This window comes from Nannobrachium achirus (genome assembly GCF_963921795.1).
Source record: "Nannobrachium achirus genome assembly, chromosome: 6".
NCBI lineage: Eukaryota > Metazoa > Chordata > Actinopteri > Myctophiformes > Myctophidae > Nannobrachium > Nannobrachium achirus.
This window is the reverse complement of record NC_137815.1, coordinates 62364294-62384362: the sequence shown is the minus strand read 5'-3', so window position 1 is coordinate 62384362 and position 20069 is coordinate 62364294. Positions and strand designations below refer to the sequence as shown.

The 20069-nt window shown below is 43.9% G+C and overlaps 1 protein-coding gene across 2 annotated transcripts; it reads right to left on the bottom strand.

Annotated features, from left to right (window-relative positions):
- Positions 1-887: 887 nt before the first annotated feature.
- On the bottom strand, positions 888-19864 carry zhx3a (zinc fingers and homeoboxes 3a). Of its 2 annotated transcripts, none has more exons than XM_080728724.1 (3): positions 19644-19864; positions 3140-6009; positions 888-2362 (listed from the first exon to the last, which is right to left on the bottom strand). In XM_080728724.1, the coding sequence occupies exons 2-3, from the start codon at positions 5809-5811 to the stop codon at positions 2329-2331; spliced, it is 2706 nt and encodes a 901-aa protein (XP_080584850.1). In that variant the 5' UTR covers positions 5812-6009; positions 19644-19864; the 3' UTR covers positions 888-2328. The 2 variants fall into 2 exon arrangements, with proteins under 2 accessions (XP_080584850.1, XP_080584851.1); XM_080728725.1 differs by having other exon boundaries at positions 19813-19856.
- Between the last annotated feature and the right edge of the window lie 205 nt (positions 19865-20069).

Genomic DNA, 20069 nt, shown 5'->3' with positions numbered 1-20069 from the left:
CAAAAGATTATACGAGAGACCACTAAAAAAAAAGAATTTATAATCAATGTCAACCTTCTGAAGTCAAAGAGTTGCTTGAAGTCCAGTGGGAAGTGTCCACAGTCAGTTATGATTTGGGTTATAGGGCATTTGCAATACTTTTTTGCACAATATTTTTTAGATCTCTATTTTTGGCAACTTCTCTATAGCATGACTGATTATATTTCTGCATCCCTGTAAGATGTGTTTTTTTTTTTTCTTTTTCTACTGCTTACCCTAGCTGGTGTACATGCAGGATCTGTGATGGATTTGGCATGGTTTACTGCATCCATTGCAACCTTGTGCATTCTTATGAAGTTATTCTGTCCAGCCTTCTATCTTGCTCAGGAACCTTGTTTTTTGGAAAACCTCTGCCTCCCATGTAAGTAAATCCCGTTCTGTACACGCTTGGATAATATTTGCATACATATTTCATGGTCTACAACTTGTTAAAACGCATTACAAAGTTTGGATCAAATTAACCACTTAAATTGTGTATACAGAGTATAGTCCTCCTCGGCTGTACTAGGTCTGCACCCTTTTCCTTCCTTCTACACTAAATCTCTTCGCTGAAAATGACTGATCTTACTACCTCGGGACACCAGCGTTCACACAGTATGGCATCCTGTCCAGGCCTGAGATTTTCCTTGACTGATTTCCTGTGTACCAACAGCTTCTTGCCAGTAGATGACATTAGTCAAATATAAATGCCAGCTGGTACTGTGTTGCCTAGTACATGATGCTTTGATAAATGCAATGAGTATACATTCTATGCTAATCATGCAAAGAACCATGTACAATTTATAAACATTCAATACATTGTGTTGGACACTTGCAGAAAAATAACTTGACATTAATGCCTGGTGAGTATTCTGTTTATTTTGTAAAGATTTAGAAGTGTAGAAAGGATGATACAACAGTGCTTTATGATCAGACTATTTCATAAAAGTGATCATAACACCGCAAGTCCAGATTTCCATTTATCTCGAACCAAAATAAATGTGTAACATTCGACAAGTGCATACACTGCTGGTAGGAGATCAACCTCCAATTTCACTTTGGATGGTATAGCACCGTTCTTAGCTATTAGCAGCTTGACAAAGATGCAGCTCAATAGGATTCATGTAGTGACTTTGTTTTATGAACACAAGAAAATTCTGACAAGAGGACACATCTCCTCATTTGGCTCTCTAGCTAGCACAACATCTCACTCTGTCAGTGTAGGGATCAAATTGATAATTTTGCCTTTAGCAGTTTTTTTTTTGCCAGTAACAAGATTTGATATTTACAGTAAAGTTAAACATTTCCAAGTGTACAGAAAGCAGCACAAGATTATTATTTTTTTTTTCCACAGATGTAGACCAACAGTGACCATCAATGCACTGGCAAGTAATTGTTTGGACAGCACAGTAACTGGAAAGCAAAGTGATGGGCAGACGGCTCATATCAACACATGGACAGAGCTGAGTAAGGCAACGTTAGCGTGACAGGCTTCTCTGTTCGGTTTGCAGGGCAGTGTAGTGTACTGATCTTGACAGAGTTGTCAATATCTTTACTCTGGGGCAGTGTGAGTTTAGCATTGCTGTCTTCATTAGTGCATTTTATGTAAATAGTCTTGCGTGTAGCTGAACAGCAACGTGATCACCAACATTTATACAGATCTAAATAAAACATGTTTGATTGCGTCTGGACTTACAGTGACTATAGAAGAGTAAATAGAATTGAAAAACCAAATGACGGAATAAAGTAAAATTCAAGGCAGTGCTGAAGTACTGGTTGCTAAAAAAAAAAGTAAAAAATATCACAAAGCCAACAATAACATTTCTTGACACATCTCATGTTTGTCCAGTCAGTACAAACCCTCCTGTTTAGTGCAGTTTCAATCATATTATATATTTCTCCCTCAGCCCCAAAACAATATCTTTCTTTCCTCTCCTATGTCTTTTTTTCATTCAAGTCAGTTTTCCAGTCAATGTGCATCTTTTCCCGTTTCTTTCTCTTTCCGTCGGATCCCTCATACTGACCTCATTGTGCACCCTCCCCACACGACCACAAAGAAAGCACGAAGGGGTTTAAAACATCACAGGACTCAAAGGCGACGAGTTCTTTCTTTTTGATGATGGCAGGAAGTGATGGGAGATGGAAGAGGAAGGAGGAGGGGTGGGGGTATTCACAGTTGCAGTCAAGAGTCCAGCGGTCCAGCTACAATCACATCTGCTGTCATAATGAACACTCCAGACCAGGGCCTGGGAGCGAGCCAGCCTAAACCATCCCTTTTCCCCCCTCCGGGTGAGATTAGGGCATCCTCCGTCACACCTCCAGCATCTCCATTCTCAGGCGGTCCCTAGCGGCCAGGCAGACACACAAAAACATGGAAGTGACACGTGTTGAGGCATCCATGCATTTAAATGACCAATTCTATCAGAAATGGTTTAAGTCATTTAGGTCTAGAAATATTGAATGCTTTAACACACCGAGTGCCGCGCTGTGAGCTTGTAGATCTGCTATTTTTGAAAAATCATGAAGATTTGTGCAAATCTTTGAACATCTAATTTTTAAAGTGAACATTTGTAACTCAAATATTTGCTTCTGGGGGGTCCCTGATACAAAATATTTTGAGACAGGGGTCGGCGGCCAAATACATATAATTCTAGGGGTCCATGACATGAAAGAGTTTGAAAACCACTACTGCTATTTTTTTAATAGTTAAAGCATAAAATAATAATAAGCAATAATGCGTACCCGGTCTAAATAGTTTAAGTCACTGATACACACTTTGAGAGGGAGTGTTGTGAAAAGATGCCCGGGTATCATCCGTCGTCATGATTTATTCACATATATTAGCACGCGCACTCTCAATCTATAATTTAATGGGCCAGACTTCTACTTATCTAAAAATAGCTTCTTACAACAGGCCTTTGATAGTCTGAATAAGCCACTCAACAACATGAGAGTGCATCTTCATGCCGTCTTTTAAATGTAAATCACTCACCACACGACAACAACCAAGCGACAGACCTTTGTGACTTTACTGGCATTTTAGACAAACATTTATTCAATTTATTGACGCAGAATTCAAATAGAAAAATATTAAAGAGGCCAGTAGACAATTAAGACTTACCTGGCCTGGCTGGCGTCTGCCTGCTGATCAATGAATGACTGACTGGTCACCGGCTCCTGGCGGGCTTCTACTCTCTCAGACCAGGGATCCCGCAGGACGACCGGTTGCACCGTTTCCCCGCCTCTGCCTTGCTCTCCGGCCTCCTCTGACACCGTCACGCCCAACAGCGGTGGGTATGCATCCTGCCATATGGCCCACTGCTCAGAGTTCAGTCCTGCTCCTCCATCGAGGTGCTTGTTCACGTCTTGCTTCTCTTGAGCAATCGGAGGGTCTTTCTCCATCTCTGTGCCGACTTCTCCATGGCCCCTGGGTGCCTCTGTATCCGCTGGCAGACGCTGGGAGCTCTCCTGCCTCTTCTGCTGGCCGTTCTTATGGATGTATCGGCTATCGCTAAACCAGCGCACCACCTCGGATTTGGGCATGCCCGCCATGAGGCTAAGCTCCTCATACTGCTGGCTGCTAGGCCAGTGGGTGCTGGAGAACACGTGTCGGAGTATGTGCACTTGCTGGGGGGACTGTTTGCCCCAGGAGGGCGGGAAAGCGGCCTGAGAAGCAGGCACCGCTGCCATTTCAGGCTTGACCTCTGGTACCATCTCTGAGACACACTTTGCCTCGGGCTCGTTCATCTTCAACCGTTTCAGGTTTATCTTAATGGGGTCGACCCTCGGCTCTGCGCCGATCCTGCCAGCCTCGAGGTGGTCGTCCTCTTTAATGAGCTGCTGCAAAATCGACATCCCTTTGATCGGGAAGTCCTTGGTGCATTTACCCTCCTCCTCTGTGATGGGTAAGCCACTGCAGCTTTTGGTAATGACAGTGGTGCTGGTGATTTCATTCAGGGATTTGCTGGCATGGTTCAGGCTAGGGTTAAAGGTGGCACTGGAGCAGTCCCTGCTAATACTGCCGTCGGTGTTGGGCGGGTGAACGTAGCTGTTGAGTTCGTTGTCTGCCTTTTTGATGCCGGACTGATCCTGTAGGCCGCCGCCATTATGATCATTGTAGGCGATGTTGCATTTGCTGGTGTTGTTCATTATCACTTTGCTCTGATTACTGTTGAAACCATCCAATCCAGTCGGCACAGTGTTACTTCTGACACCTGGCTTGCCGGTGTAATCAGCGAGGCAGTGCTCCTCATTATTGTTAGCGGAGCAACTGACAACGCTGTTAATGCTGCTGGTGGGGCTGCTGTTGTTCATTAGCTTCCTGGCGATGGCATCGCCGCCGTTACTACAACTGGAATAGCTGCTGATGCTGCTGCTGCTACTGCTTCTACTGCTGCTGGTGCTACTGACGCAACCACTGCTCCCAGCCATGTATGGGCCCACTCCGTTACTCTTATCTGGCTCCAGAGTGTTCTTGGCCAGTACCGGTGTTGTTCTGACCACTGATGGGAACTTTGGGGGGACAGCTGGGGCAGAATACGACACCCTGGTGACATGCGGGTTGGTTGACAAACTAGTCTGAGTGGCTATCACTCCGACAGGACTACCTCTCAAAGTGCCATAGGGATACTGATAGTTTGGAGCCACTGGGCCTGATTGGGGAGGCTGAGCAGTGACTGTGTGATGAGTTACGATGTGATTGACATGTTGCTGCGAAGCAGGCTGTTTTTTGGGTGTGCCGCCCTGGAAAATGGTGTTGAACATCTTCCTCCTGGCCTCTTCAATCTCTTCGGGAGACCAACTTATGCCCTGCTTGAGCCTTTGGGCAGTAAACCACAGTTTGATCTGCTCTTCGGGGAACTCGGAGACAACCGTCAGATAGCAGAGTTCGGCTTTGGTCGGGTAGGGGAACTTGCCAAAGGAGGTCTTGAGAAAGCTGCTGGTGTCCATGGCGGCATCGTAGGTGGGGATGCTGCTCAGAGGGATCATCACCTTTGGAAGGTCTTTATTGGAATCAGAGGAGGGGGAGGAGTAAAGCGAGGGAATGTGTTGATGAAAGACTTCGTTGGACACCGTTGTCGTAATCAAATGATTGACAGTGGTTCTCGGCATAGTTGGGGCGCCAGAAAGACTGGGCGCCCCGTTTTGGAGTTCAGGCACATTTGTCAGCATGCTGGGGTTTACCTCCTTTCCAGTGTCTATCTTCCGTACCTCCACAGTGTGGGAGACCACAATCTTTTTATGCTCCGCCTTGGCTTTCATCATCTTGGCGATGGGGGTTTTAGTGAGGGAGAGCCCAGACTCTCTATAGTCCTCCCTACTGTCTGTGAAGAGTCTCTGCTCCACAGTGGTCAAGCCGTCCCTCTTGTTGACGTGGAGGGAGGCAGTGATCAAACCCTCCATTATCCCAGGGTGGGCTTTAGCGTTATGCAGGGCGAGGGCCTCGAAGCGGATCACTGACACCCTACAGTTCAGGCAGTAGAAGGTGGGCTGGGCCCTGAAGTCTAGGTGGCAGTTGTGCATGTGATCCAGGAAGTAGTTTAGATCTCTGGACTCAAAGCGGCAGGTAGGGCAGCTGTATGAACCCCCACTCTCTCTCCCATTGCAAGCCTCAGGTTTGGAGGAGTTGTTGTGGGAGAAATGGCTGGACTCCTCTCCAGAGATGCTCAGTATGCTATCCTCTGGGATTGTGGGGAGGAGTTCTGGCAGGCAGCCCAGTATGATCTCCTCGCGCACATGTTTGGATTTGGACGGTATCATGCATGGTATGGTGGATTTCCTCTTGCTAGCCATTGTGCAGCCTTGTGTAGATGGGAGAATGACTGATTGGTTGTCTGGTCTAATGAGAACAGAGGGCAGGTGGGTTGTTGAGAGGGCCGGGTGAACTTTAGTGTCATGGGCCAGCCGCTATGACGTCACAGTGTTTCTTCATGTCTGCTGTATGCCTGTTTAGGAGCGCCGGCACACGGATTTTAGCAGCTCATTGGGAACCTATGGCAAAAATAAAAGAAGAGGAAAGTTTAAGAAAATATGAATATATAGCTATATAATATAACAGTGAATTGCATGGCTAGGGCTGTCACAATTATTACATAATGGTCTAATCTCAATTATTTGACATAATCGCAATTATTTTGTGATAATGGTCATAATCGTTTACATGTTGAAAAATGTTTATATATGTTCAAACATTTAAAAAATAGTGGAAATAGCAGATCTACAAGCTCACAACGCGCCACATTGCGATGCGTTGTGAGCTTGTAGATCGGCTATTTCCACTATCAATGTTCTTTTTAAAGTGTAAAGTTGTCAAATATGTCCTTCGTTTCTTTGTGTATTTAGGTTATGTGTCATATCTGCCAGGTGCAACTTCAAAGCCTAAAAGCCAAACAGATATGTAATTGTCAACGACAAAAACACAATTAAATCAGTAATCGCAATTATTTGAGTGACAATTAATCATCATGTAAAATGTCATAATCATGACAGCCCTATGCATGGCTATATTAATCTCCTAGTCATACAGTACACAGTCACTATGACCCCTTTTTATGTGAAAGTTATTAAAGAACTCATCACTGGGTCATAAAACATTTTCTTCTGGGCGTATCTTTGTCGTGAAAATGTAAATATTTAGCCAGTTTTCTATTATGTGTATAATCTAGGTTATGGTACAGTAATGTGCTATAAGAGTCACAGAGCCCACTTTCCCACCAGATCCATTTTCAAAACAAGAATGGTACTTTTGGTGTTTCTAAACTCACATAACATTTGTGTAAAAGGTGAAGATTGCAGAGAGCATAAAGCTTCTCAGATTATAACTGTGCACAAGCTTCAGACTAATCCACACATGGGCAGTGGTGTAATGTACCCGTAAGTACATTTACTTAAATACTGTACTTAAGTACCCATTTTGATGTATTTGTAATTCCAATTTCCAGTACTTCTATTTCTACGCATCGCGACACGTTGTGAGCTTGTAGATCTGCTATTTTCAAACATTTTGTACTTTTACTTTTGGTACTTTAATAAGTCAAAATACTTTTGTAGTTTTGAATTCTGGACTACTACTTGTAACAGAGTATTTCTACATTTCAGTATTGACACTTTTACTTAAAGTAAAATATGCGATTACTTTTTCCACCGCTGCACATGGGCAACATAAGGCCTGAGGCCCTTTGGCCATCTCAATCTGGTCCTCGAAGTCGTCAAAGAAAAACGACCCCCCCAAAACATATACAAACTAAAAGGCAACATTGGTTTTGAGGGGAATTTATTGAACTCGACTCCGGTTAATAATGATTAATATGTACCATTTGAGTACATAACTGCCATATTCCATTCGTATGTACTCAAATGTAATAATGTAACCGTGAAATGGTCTGCCTTGGGTCCATATTTATAACATAATGCAAGATGTTTTATAATGTGAGTGATACAGTACACTACAGCTGATCCTATTGTAAAGCCGTCTGTCAACAAGACATTCATGCCAACATAATTCAGCACTGTTTCATTTCAATAGTTTCACTCTCCCTTAATCAACATATTAAGGGAAGCTAATCTATTTCCACAGATTATATCAGTCACTTTTAGTTTGATTGTCCACTGTTTCTCAACCTGTGGGCAGAGACCCACTGGTGGGCTGTGAGGGTATTGCAAGTGGGCCCTCAGATAATTAGCAAACATCAGATTTTGATGATAATACAACATTAATATAAAAAAAATACTTCTATTTCATGGTATTTTTCTTTAAAATCTTGGAGAGAAAAAGGTTTTTATTATGATACTAATCAATTAAAGTATACTACGTTAGTTCCACTGATTCAAGCCTGAAAAACCCGTGTTGAGTGGTTAAATGGATAATACAACATTAATATATAAAAAAAAACTTCTATTTCATGGTATTTTTCTTTAAAATCTTGTAGAAAAAGGTTTTTATTATGATACTAATCAATTAAAGTATACTACGTTAGTTCCACTGATTCAAGCCTGAAAAAACCCGTGTTGAGTGGTCAAATGGATGGGGGCGAACACTTTCAAGTCGGCCCTGATCCAGAAAAGGTTGAGAACCGCTACAGAAACACTGTAATTGCGGCCAAAGTTTACTATGAGAAACGTCACAGCTTGTCCGCATCTGTCCGTGTAGACATTTTTACGGTCTATTGGTTTGCCGCTCTGACATCATGCTCTGATGTCACTATTATGTCAGGGGAACCACTCTACCAGAATGGGTTTGCCGCTCTGACATCATGCTCTGGCTTCACTGTGATGTCACACTAACAAAATCCCTTTTATGCCCATATATGGAGTTAACTGATGTCATCAATATTAATGATGCCGAGATCCCTGTGATGCCAGGGGGAACCAAATCCCTTTTATTTACATATATGGAGATATAGAGATCCCTGTGATGCCAGGGGAACAAATTCCTTTTATGCCCATATATGGAGATCCCTGATGTCCACATCACTGTGGTCGCTTGTCGCCCTGAGGCGTCTCAGCACTTATTAATCCAACCAGTGAGCCTTTCATTGAATTGTGTATTTTGTATTAATGTTAAACTGGTGGTCACATGACATGACACAATTATTTCAATCTATACTATAATTTTGCGAATGTCTGTCTGAGTGAGTGAGTGAGTGAGTGAGTGAGTGTCTGTCACAGCGTTTCTCCTCAGTGGCTGGAGCAATTGACCTGAAATCGCATCACCATTAGCATATGAACACACCTGACATAACTGTGAAGCCCGTTTGTCACTTTCACAAATCGTATGCTGTATATTAGCATTTTTATGCTGTATCTATATCTATTTAGCCTACAGTACCTTTTGTGACCACACATGTTAAGGGAGGGGCGCTGTTGTTCAGGCCATGCACAATCACACACAAACCCCCACACACACACACACACGGGGGGGGGGGGGGGGGGGAGTGTGTGTGTGTGTGCAGGCAGGCGGGCGGGCGGGCGGGCGGGGGGGGGGTTCTGGCCCTGTTACAGATGGTGTCAAAAAATCATGCAGATCGGTACACAGTATCTCTGTAGCCGTTAAATGGAACGGGTATTTCTTACATTGATGCTCCTACATATTAGCATGCAAGCACCAGTTAAAGTTACTTTCCATCCCTCATATACTGTGTGCACAGTGCACATCCCATAACCCACACACTGCACATCATTTCGGAGCTCATATCTTTGAACGGGTAAGGGCTAGTGTAATCAAATTTATAAAAAACAGGAAGAATGTTCGGAAGAAAAATGAATACCCATTTTTTTGCAGCGAAAACTATGAAAAGTTTCCAGTATCCTCTTTTAAAAGATGCATATTCAGAGGATGTGATTCACTTCATCAGTAAGTCAAGCTAGTGATAGAGCGAGATGTCTCACATTGCCAACTACGCTGAAGTTGTGTTGAGACGCCACAAACATGCAAATATATGCACACCCATGCAGGTTTGTGCTCACTAATGTCCAAATCCGTTTTTTGGCATAAAATAAATTAACATTGGTTTTATGCTGTTTTATATCCACCGTGGATGCGTAGGATAGCAATTTGGATAGTGGACCCCTAACCCATTAAAAGTTGTGTCATTTTAGATTTGAACTATAGAGCAACATAAGCTTTTCAGAAAACTCTTTGGATTTAGAACAGTCTTTAGTTAGAACATCTTCTCTTCTGGGAGTCCCTGGCACAAAGCATTTTCAGATGGGGGCCAAACACATACATGGTTTAGAAGCCATTTGTAGAATCGTTTAAGGGTGATATTTATACTGTATATCTTGACAAACGTTAACATGTTTTGCGCCGTCCTTTCTTTAAAATACAAAAAGAAATATATATAGTGATTTATGTGTGCTTTTGTGAAGAACCATACCAGTAAGACTCCTTAATCGGGAGATAAGCAACCGTCAGGTCGCATACACAAACTTTAGAAGGCAATCGTAGCCAATCAGGGGGGAATATGGGAAATAGGACAGATCCATGTTGATGACATGACTTTAGACATACTGTGTACCGCTTTGCTTGATTTTAGGGCAAAATGTGTAGGAGCAGTGTCCAGAAATGTGTTTTGCAAAAATCTGCCTCATGGTGGCGCTAGAAGAGGGCCATGTGAGAAATCAGGTCTGGAGGTTGTGGTTTGCCATCCAAGGAGTGTGTGTGCAAAGTTTGGCATGGATGGGGGCAAAAGTGTGACGTGACGTGACATGATGGACAGACAGACAAAAAAAAGGTCAAGAAAATACTAACCTAAATGTCACATTGTACAGTAGGTGAGATTGAAAACCTTTTTTGGTAATCCTGACCATGTGCCTCTTATTAAGGATAGATTCTTCCTACCCGGCCATGCATCCCTATTTATTTTTTTCTATATCATGCCACTCCTTCATATTGTCACAGTCGGGCAGAAACCTCCTATCTCCAAGTTTCAAATGTGTATGTTTTTTCGTAAAGTAAAGCCCTGCTTCATCATCATACAAGGCCGTCACACAAAAGTAGTGAAAACAGCAGATCGGCTGTTTTCACTAGTTTAGTTCATTTTTTAAATGATAAATACAAAATGAACGGTTTTGGACATACAAGGTTTCCACCCGACAACGACGACATTATAGTGTCCACGACCAATCGGATGACTGATGATGTCCTATCAGTATATTGTCAGCAACGCTGATAACAAGAAACATTCTGATAATGTCTGACAAGGCTACTGCCGATACATCTGGATCTGGAGCCATTTTAGAAGCCCTGCAAATGGGCCCCGTCACTCAACAAGTAGGGTATGGCATCACATGTGTACACAATTTACAGATGTTTGGCTGTCCAAAACCATGAGACGTCTTTATGTTACAACTCGTATTTCCTAATACACTTCCAGCGTAGAGATGGATATGGATTGTATCTCATATGTCTCAGCCCTTCTCTCCTTCCTTCATGAACAGCAAAACACGCCCCAATGCAAGAAGAATGTACACGCACACACGCTCGCTCACACACACACGCACGCACGCACGCACGCACGCACGCACGCACGCGCACACACACACACACACACACACACACACACACACACACACACACACACACACACACACGCACACTCCTCCATAACCATAACTTTACATAATACAACATTTTCAGAACATAATGTAACCTGAGATTGATGTTTTCTAGTTATATAACTGCCACTGGTAGACATTTTCAATCCTGGTTGTTTCCCAAAATGTAAAACAAGTCCTATAGAAAAAAAGAACTCATGAAAGTTAACAAAACAGCTCTTCCGCTCCATGCCCTCCAAATGAACCCTTGACATACACACCCACCTGCCGACAAGCGTGTAGTCAGTGCTCTCTCTCTCTCTCTCTCTCTCTCACACACACACACACACACACCGCACGCACGCGCGCACACACACACACACACACACACACACACACACAGGGGCGTCACAAGGGGGGGAAAAGATGGGACTGAGTTACTAGGTCCCAGGGCGGAGGGGCCTTAAAAAAATAGCATATACAAGAAAAATAGCATATATACAAGCTCACAGTGCAGCACCGAGTGCCGTGCTGCGAGCTTGTAGATCTTCTATTTTTTAAAAAAAGTCGTGAAAATCTGCACAAATCTTTGAATATATGTATTTTTTAAGTGAACATTTGTAACTCAAATTTTGCTTCTGGGGGGTCCCTGGAACTAAATATTTTCAGATGGGGGTCCGTGGCCAAATACATATCATTTTGGGGGTCCTTCACATGAAAAGGTGTGAGCACCACAGACATAGAACATAGGTTTTTCAAAAAACCATAGGAGGATTTGAAATATTCAAAGACTTGCACACATTTTCACGTTTTTTCAAAAATAGCAGATCGACAAGCTCACAGCGCGGCACCGAGTGCCGCGCTGTGAGCTTGTATATCTGCTATTTTTCAATAGTCAAACTACCCAGGGCCCAGAATTTGGTGCGACACCCATGCACACACACACACACACACACACGCATACAGTCGTCTCTCTTCATCCCTCTCCCTCCTTGTGCATAGCGGAGACTGGTTGATGTGTGACATGCCGCTGAAAACCGCTCTCATTCTATCATAATCTATCATTCAGAATGCAACCTCCCTCTTCTTCCCCAAGCCTCTCATCTTGGGGAGCCAATGTCAATGGCCTCAAATGACACACCTTACTACCGCTAGTGCCTTTTCATGGCCGTTATACTGCACCTTTTAACGCCTCCTCAACACTGCAGGGTTTTTTTAGGCCACCGCACAAAAAAATACAATGTCACACACACATTTTGTATCACGCCGCGTTGGGCACAGTCTGAACAAACCTCCACGTGTACATTAACCACAGCCAGCCTGCTGACCTCATAAATAAAAGATGAACCTGTTCCGGAACTCCCCCCCCCCCCCCCCCCAAATGACTGGCTCAACACAGTACACACTGATCCCAGACAAGCCTGTGTGACGTCCTCCTAAATGCCTCTTTCTCATTTCTGACAGTCGCCTTCTGACCAAAAAAAAAAAAGAGGAAAACAAAACAAACACAGAAAAAAATAAAAAATAAACTAGGTCAGCAGCATCTTATGCAGTAATCCTGATTCGCTGCATCCAGACGCAGGCTCGTGCTGTATGTTTCGCCGCTGGCGAGGTCATGATACTCCCTGATGGCCCAAACACACATGCACACACGCACACACTCGATTAACCCCTGGTGAGGACACAGGGGTTCAGCCAGTTTGTTCCACTGGAACCAGGGATTTACTTACTTACTTGCTGAAAACATCTGTGTAAGAGACCTGGTTATGCTATCTATATACTGTAAGATGCTGATAAAAAAGCAAGATTTTCAGTTAGACTCTCCACAATCCATGTGTTTGTCAGTATCAAATAGCAATGTCATCTATCTATACAGTAGGGATGGGACGATATGAAAATGTCATATCACGATTATTGTGACCAAAGAAATCACAATTTACGATATTATCGCGATAATCCAAATCCATTATCCTGGGGCGGAAGATTTGCCAAAAAATAGCTGATCTACAAGCTCACAACGTGTCGCAACGTCGCGTTGCAACGCGTTGTGAGCTTGTAGATTGGCTATTTTTTGGCAAAGACATTTGAAAATATTTGAAAAGACTGTATCAAGTACGTATATTATAAGTACCTTTTACCAATTATAGAGGGTTTAAGAAGTGGTAGCCTATACCGGATATGCAGCTTGGCAAATAAAAGGTGAATTGACCCTAGCATGACGATAAATTAAATCTCCAATACGATTATTACGTCGAGTGTTTTTTATCACGATAAACAATAACATTGCTTATCGTCCCATCCCTATACTATACAGTATGTCACCATATTTGAGAAATAGATGCTGATGGGATGTAATGTCGATTTATACTAACTAGCCCTTACCCGTTCAAAGATATGAGCTCCAAAATGATGTGCAGTGTGTGGGTTATGGGATGTGCACTGTGCACACAGTATATGAGGGATGGAAAGTAACTTTAACTGGTGCTTGCATGATGTAGGAGCATCAATGTAAGAAACCTGTTTCGTTTAATGGCTACAGAGATACTTCCCCCCCCCCCCCCCCCCCAGCCCGCCCGCCCACCCGCCTGCACACACACCCGCCTGCCTGCCCTGCACACACACACACACACACACACACACACACACACACACACACACACACACACACACACACACACACACACACACAGAGCTGGTTAAACATTTTGCCTCAAGCTAGATGCAGAATAGATGTGCCTCATGCTAGATGCAGAATAGATAGTAGATACACCATAAAAATGCTAATATACAGCATACGATTTGTGAAAGTGACAAACGGGCTTCACAGTTATGTCAGGTGTGTTCATATGCTTATGGTGATGCGATTTCAGATCAATTGCTCCAGCCACTGAGGAGAAACGCTGTGACAGACAGACACTCAGACATTCGCAAAATTATAGTATAGATATGGTCATCATGGCATATTGCTGTCTGCCTAGGGAAGCCCCAGAGGGCATGTTGTTATGTGACAGGCCAGACACTGGCCTGATAGAGAGAGAGAGCCTCTCCCCTCCCCTAAACACTCCACTTCCTGCATGAGAAAACGCAAGACAAGCCAAAAGTTGAGAAAAGGTTACATAAAGAATCAGGTCACCTATCAAAAGAATGGGTTGCTTTATCTAGCGGGCGAGACGTGCGATCAGACACAAGACAAGGGCTTTCCAGACAGGGAGCACCATTGAATGGCGCTCTCTGAAAAGCCTGGCCTCGTGTTTCAGCGGCAAGGTAGACAACGCTCAGGCGATCGCTTGTCCCCAGTGTGTCGTATGTACCTGCACTGGCACTGGCAGTGTGGCACCGAGGGGATGAAGCTCTTTTCAACTACACAGAGCTGGGGAGTTGTATCTGAACTGAGGGAGAGTGACAGAGCTCTCAGTCATGCTGCCTCTACGCCCACACTCATGGAAAAGGGGTCTCGTGCATGAAACAAAAACCAAACAGATTTCACGTTCAGCTTTTTCGCAGCTTGCTTTTCAAATTAAAATGTGATCAAAGCTGATTCTGAACTTGCTAGCTTTTATACATTTAGCCTTGTTTGAAAGGCTAAATTTGATAACAATATCATCTTTAAATCATTGTTCTATAGTTTTAAGTTAGTTTAGTGTACTGCTCACATTTCAACCAATCCAAAATAAATGCACAAAATTCTGAACTCATAAATTGCCTCAGCAATTGCTGCGGTATTTACACAAAAGGCAAGGTGCATGTAACGTACTTTGCTACTAGCGCAAGGGGAACAGAGGCTACAAAGTGGTTGCTAGACATTAAAATTTAATTCAAAACAGTCCACTGATTCAGACACTCCCAGTTTGTTGGGTCACCTACAGCTGACATTAACAGAGATTGGTGTTTGTTGTGCCACTTGTCACATGAATGAGATTGTGGCGGGTGGAGGAGAGTAGAAAACAGAATCCAGACAGTTGAGAGTGAAGTGAGACAATGAATGATAACGGCCCATATTCCACCTCCTCTGACACATCCAAAAGAATCACACATGCACGCATGATACTGTAGCATGCAACACACACACACACACACACACACACACACACACACACACACACACACACACACACACACACACACACACACACACACACACACACACAAACACACACACACCATCTCCTTGCAACTCCCTACAAATTAACACCTGCATAATTCTGTGAAATTTCTCTTTGAAACTGAAAAAAACTGAGAAAACGTCTCAGATGCGGCTGCCACAAGGGACGGCTGACAATTATTATGACAATATTTTCTTATAAGTTGTCTTGACAACAATTCACGGCTGTTTTGAGAGCTTGCTTCAATCCAAAAGAAACAGCTCAAATCACCTGGCATCTGTGGTGGTGGTGGTGGCAGTTGGGCGTGGCAGGGATGGGTGGGGGTGGGGGGGGGGGCAGTGAGTGGAGCTCCTGACAGAATGATCAAAAAATCTGTTTAGGGACAACATTTTCTGCCAAATGTCCATTAAACAGATTAACGTCATGTGAGTGTATCAGCTGGACACCCAAATATAAGCCAGAGACAGGGAGCAATAATTCCATTGCACTAGCGTAAAGATTGGGAAGTGGGAACAATGGCGCCTCGTTTATAAGAGAAACATGATCCACGCCGGGAGCCTTCAGACGACAGACTGTCTATCTGCACATCATTCTGCTTCCTGCACGTCCACGTCAGTCATGCCCGTCCGTGTGTGGAGCAATGTGCCATGGCCCAGTGTGGATGGAGTTTGCTCCAGACGTGGGCACTCCTTTTCGCTGTGCACGTGGCACGCTTGCCAGCATGCATAAGTGGCGAGCTCCACACTTGCGTGTGCTGAAAAATAATTCAAGAGTCATCAGGGTCATTAGCACCCTGCTAATATGGCGCATTAGTCCGGCATACCCGCCATGTCTACGCATCTGTCCTCCTCCCCCCCCCCACCCCCTGTATCCCGCCGGCTTTCTTCCAAAGACTTGGTGTTGTCGACTCTGTCTGGATACCCATGTGGGTGTGTGTTGGTGTCTGAACGTCTGCTGAGACGCAGGTGTTGTCAGACAGCGATCTCCTCCACCCCCCTACACCCCCCCCCCCCCCCCCTCCCAGACTGCAGCCCCATCCACTGGGAGACCAGTCAGTGATGCCACTCATGTGTTAACATTGCCATGGCAACGCCTCTCTTCCCGTTGCCCACCACACCGCACACTGGAGTCACTCGCCCACGCCCACCGACCTCAAGACATACACACACACACACACACACACACACACACACACACACACACACACACACACACACAGGCACACATAGACATCAAAGGGGGCTTGAGCCCCTGCCCTTTTATCCGTCTCCGGACCATGAAGGCAGTTTTTACTATGGTGATATAAATGCCCCCTTTCCATGCCATATACCTGAAGGCAACATTCAATTCCAATGTCCAAACTCTCCTGAACTTGAATGTTGAAAGACTTGCCCTCTCTGTGAAGCAATTCATGCCGTTACACCGTACCACATCTCCAGTATTCACTTGAGTTATGCTTAGTTTAGTGTGGTATCAAGCAACGAAAATAGCTGACCCCCAAGCTGACAACGCGTCGCGCTGGGACGCGTTGTGAGCTTGGAGGTCTGCTATTTTCAATGTTTTCACCAAAAGGCCCTTTCAGCCCCTGCCTCTCTAACATTCTCTGCACGTCTCTCTGTACACACACACACACACACACAGACAGAATTCCTTAGACTATATCCGGTACAGGACCAACTAAATCCACATGACCCACCAGCCATCTTTGAAAGGTCCATTCATCGTCTAGTGTGTTTCAGATAAGTTGCAGTGGTCAGTAGCAAAGACGTGTTTCTTTTCTTCTCTTTTTGGCCACACAGCCATGCAACAATACCTGCACTGTACTCATACTGTTGTCTTCATGACATACCGGTAGCTCTACATAAAAGAAAATTATCTTGTTAAAGCAGCAAAGTGCAGGGCAGGCCTGAGGACCGACTGCAGTATAACTATTGCTACTTTGCCTGTCGGGCGCATCTTTTGCCTGAACGGAACTGTTTTGTGTTATAGAGGACGGCTCACAGCTGAAATCTTACATTGTTCTCCAAAATCCTCTATCTGTGGCCCACATGAATGACAGACAAACAAACCATGTTGTGCGAGTAGGGAGGGGGATAAAATTGTGAGTCATGCGTCCTTTTTCATCACTTTTGATGAATAACTCCTTCAGTTCTGTAGCCAGGACTACAGGCATTGATTTGGCAACTTAAAAAGAAAAGGAAGAAAGATGGCGGCATACCGCAAATATTGTAGCCTACTGTCCATCCTAAAATGGCTGACATCACAGCCTCTTGCAAACGGCCAGAGCTTGGCAAACTCCTGCTGACCAAACCTTTCTTGCATAGGACAAAGTGTCAGGGATTTCTATCCCCTCTAGGCTTTTTTTATTTTTTATTTTTTTCAATATGATTGGAGTGCACAGAAGTTTCTATTGGTTGGAACCGTCTAAGTAAGTCGCTTTTGAGTGCTTTGGGCTGCGATACCAGAGCAGTGGACCTGTGACAAAAGCAATAGGAAAGGATGAAAGGCTTGAATAAAAACTGAACCTGTATAGAAAGGCATCCTTTCAAAACTGGGGGGGAAAACAGTACGCACCGCTGTGCTTTTGGAGAGAGTTCTGTAAGGACCACTTGGTATGCCATTATCATGAATGCTTGTTTGTACAGAAACGGCTTGGAAATGGATCTGGTTGGCATTAGATAGTTGATTTTCCTCTCTGAACTGGAGGAATGCTATACACTTGATGTCAGCTAAAACTGCAAATCATGACCATATGACCTTCCTCAGTACTCTTCTCTGGCATTCAATCCACAGCAAACTGCAGGCCGCACATAAGAACCTATTATTTCACTGCTACTGGCAGAAATCAGAATATAAAATCCTAAAAGTCCTGTAGTCTTACAGTAAAACATAAGGAGTGGCTTGGAGGATGTTTTTTCTTTTCTTTTTTTTTTTGTGGAAGGGGAGTGGGCGCATGCAGTCCATTACGTTGTGTCTGTGTGTACAAACACACTCTGTTATGGCCATAACGAAAACTGTGAGCTGTCCCTAATTGCAGGGAGTAAAGGATGAAAGGCAATATGCCTGGCCTCATTAGACCAGTTCCGAGAAGGGAGATGGAAGAGCGTTCCCAGGGATCCACAAAGGGAATTGACATTCCCCCATGGTAACCCTCCTGCTGGAGTGAAATCTTTCTACGGACCAAAATGACTGAGCCAAGCTGGGCTAAGCCCACCAGATCTGGACCACCTCATATACCTTTGTTTTGGTGTTTTTACTCTAATGGCAAACGCCTGCCAATTAAGAATATATGACTGATTGGATATTCAATGTCAAGGGTTCCAGTGAGTGTCATTGCTTTTAGTTGCAACTGAACTGGACAATTTCTGCACCCATTTTCTTTTCTTTTTTTTCATCCTCCTGACTGAACAAGCAATTTGTATCTATAGTATGTATAATCTAAATTAAGCATATACAACTAGTGTATATGCTTAAACGTCAAATAAAAATTGCTTGCTTTGAGAGCAATTTGAGACACTCTTATCCTATGTTTTGGACACAGGACAGGACACACACATTATAGCCTGCAAAGAGGCAACATTAGTCAGCAAAGAGGTCCCTCCCCTAACGGACAGAGAGACACATGGCAGTCACAGTTTACTCAACATTAATACACATGAGCTATTCATGTATTTAGTCTAGGTTATTATACTGTAAATACGCTGACTCCTCTGGGAGATAACCTATAGTTATGAATGTATTAGTCTACTGCACGGTACTGATCACATTTTAGGATATTTAATTTTCTGGCTTGAGTAAAAGGCAGCAGCACATGTTGGTGAGAGGAAGACGAGGAAATGAAAGAAAGAGTTCTGTAGCCTAGATAGAGATAAAGGCCTACCCTTTATCCTGATCGGAGGAAGGGATTTGTTAGAGTTGACAATCTATATAATTGATAGTAATCATGCGTTTCTAAAACCTATGGGAACGGACTATAAGTCAGTCATAATCATATGGTGCTGGACTGTTTCAAAAAGTAAATGTTTAACAACTGAAAACACTCTGTTTTACTACGGGAGAAAAATATACTGCGTTGTGCAATAAAATATCCAAAGACGTCACATTGTATAGCGTGCGAGAGCGCAAGACGGAGGAAGAATTACATTCTTGAAACTGTAACAAACTGACAAGTTAACCCGTTCCCCTCGCAAAGCTGTGGGCAAACACACACTGTCTGCCTCTCAGCTTACTTGCCAACAGCGATCTGCAACTCTCGGAGGGATATAACCTAATGAATATTCCCCCCCAAAAAATCCTAACTCGGCACCCCCTCCACCCCCACCTACTGTCGCCATTTTATACATTGGCGACTTCATATAACTGCCTAGACTACAGCATAAGATAGAATGCAATAGCGATCTGTAATTTCAGTAAACAACTGTGGGATCACAGCCTCGCCAATAATAATAATAAAAGAAACGATTCGGTTTCAACAAGATGCATCCTTACCTTAATAGTTAGTCGGGGGAAAAATGGAATCCCGGTATAATATATAAATGAATAATTTTAGATTAGCTCCGTTCGTTGCGCTTTGAGAAGGGGAGGGGGTGGGACCTCTCCTCAAGTGAACCCGGTGAACTGGCGTGAACCCGTAAGTGACCACGGTAAGGTACATTACCTCTGCCACTGCCTTCCCTTCCTCCCGCACCGTATGGACACACAGCTAACAACTATGGTCGGCGGTGCAGGACGAGGCAGCCAAAATTATAGCGAGTGTATTTCCTATGAACACGTGATTCAAAGCGTCACCCAAAATCCAAAAGCTCTTTCATCTAAATTTTGGAGAGAGGGCGGGGAGGGGATGGGATGGGGAGGCGGGGGGGGTACATATATTGAGCATGGGCACATAATGGGCACACACACAGACACGACGTT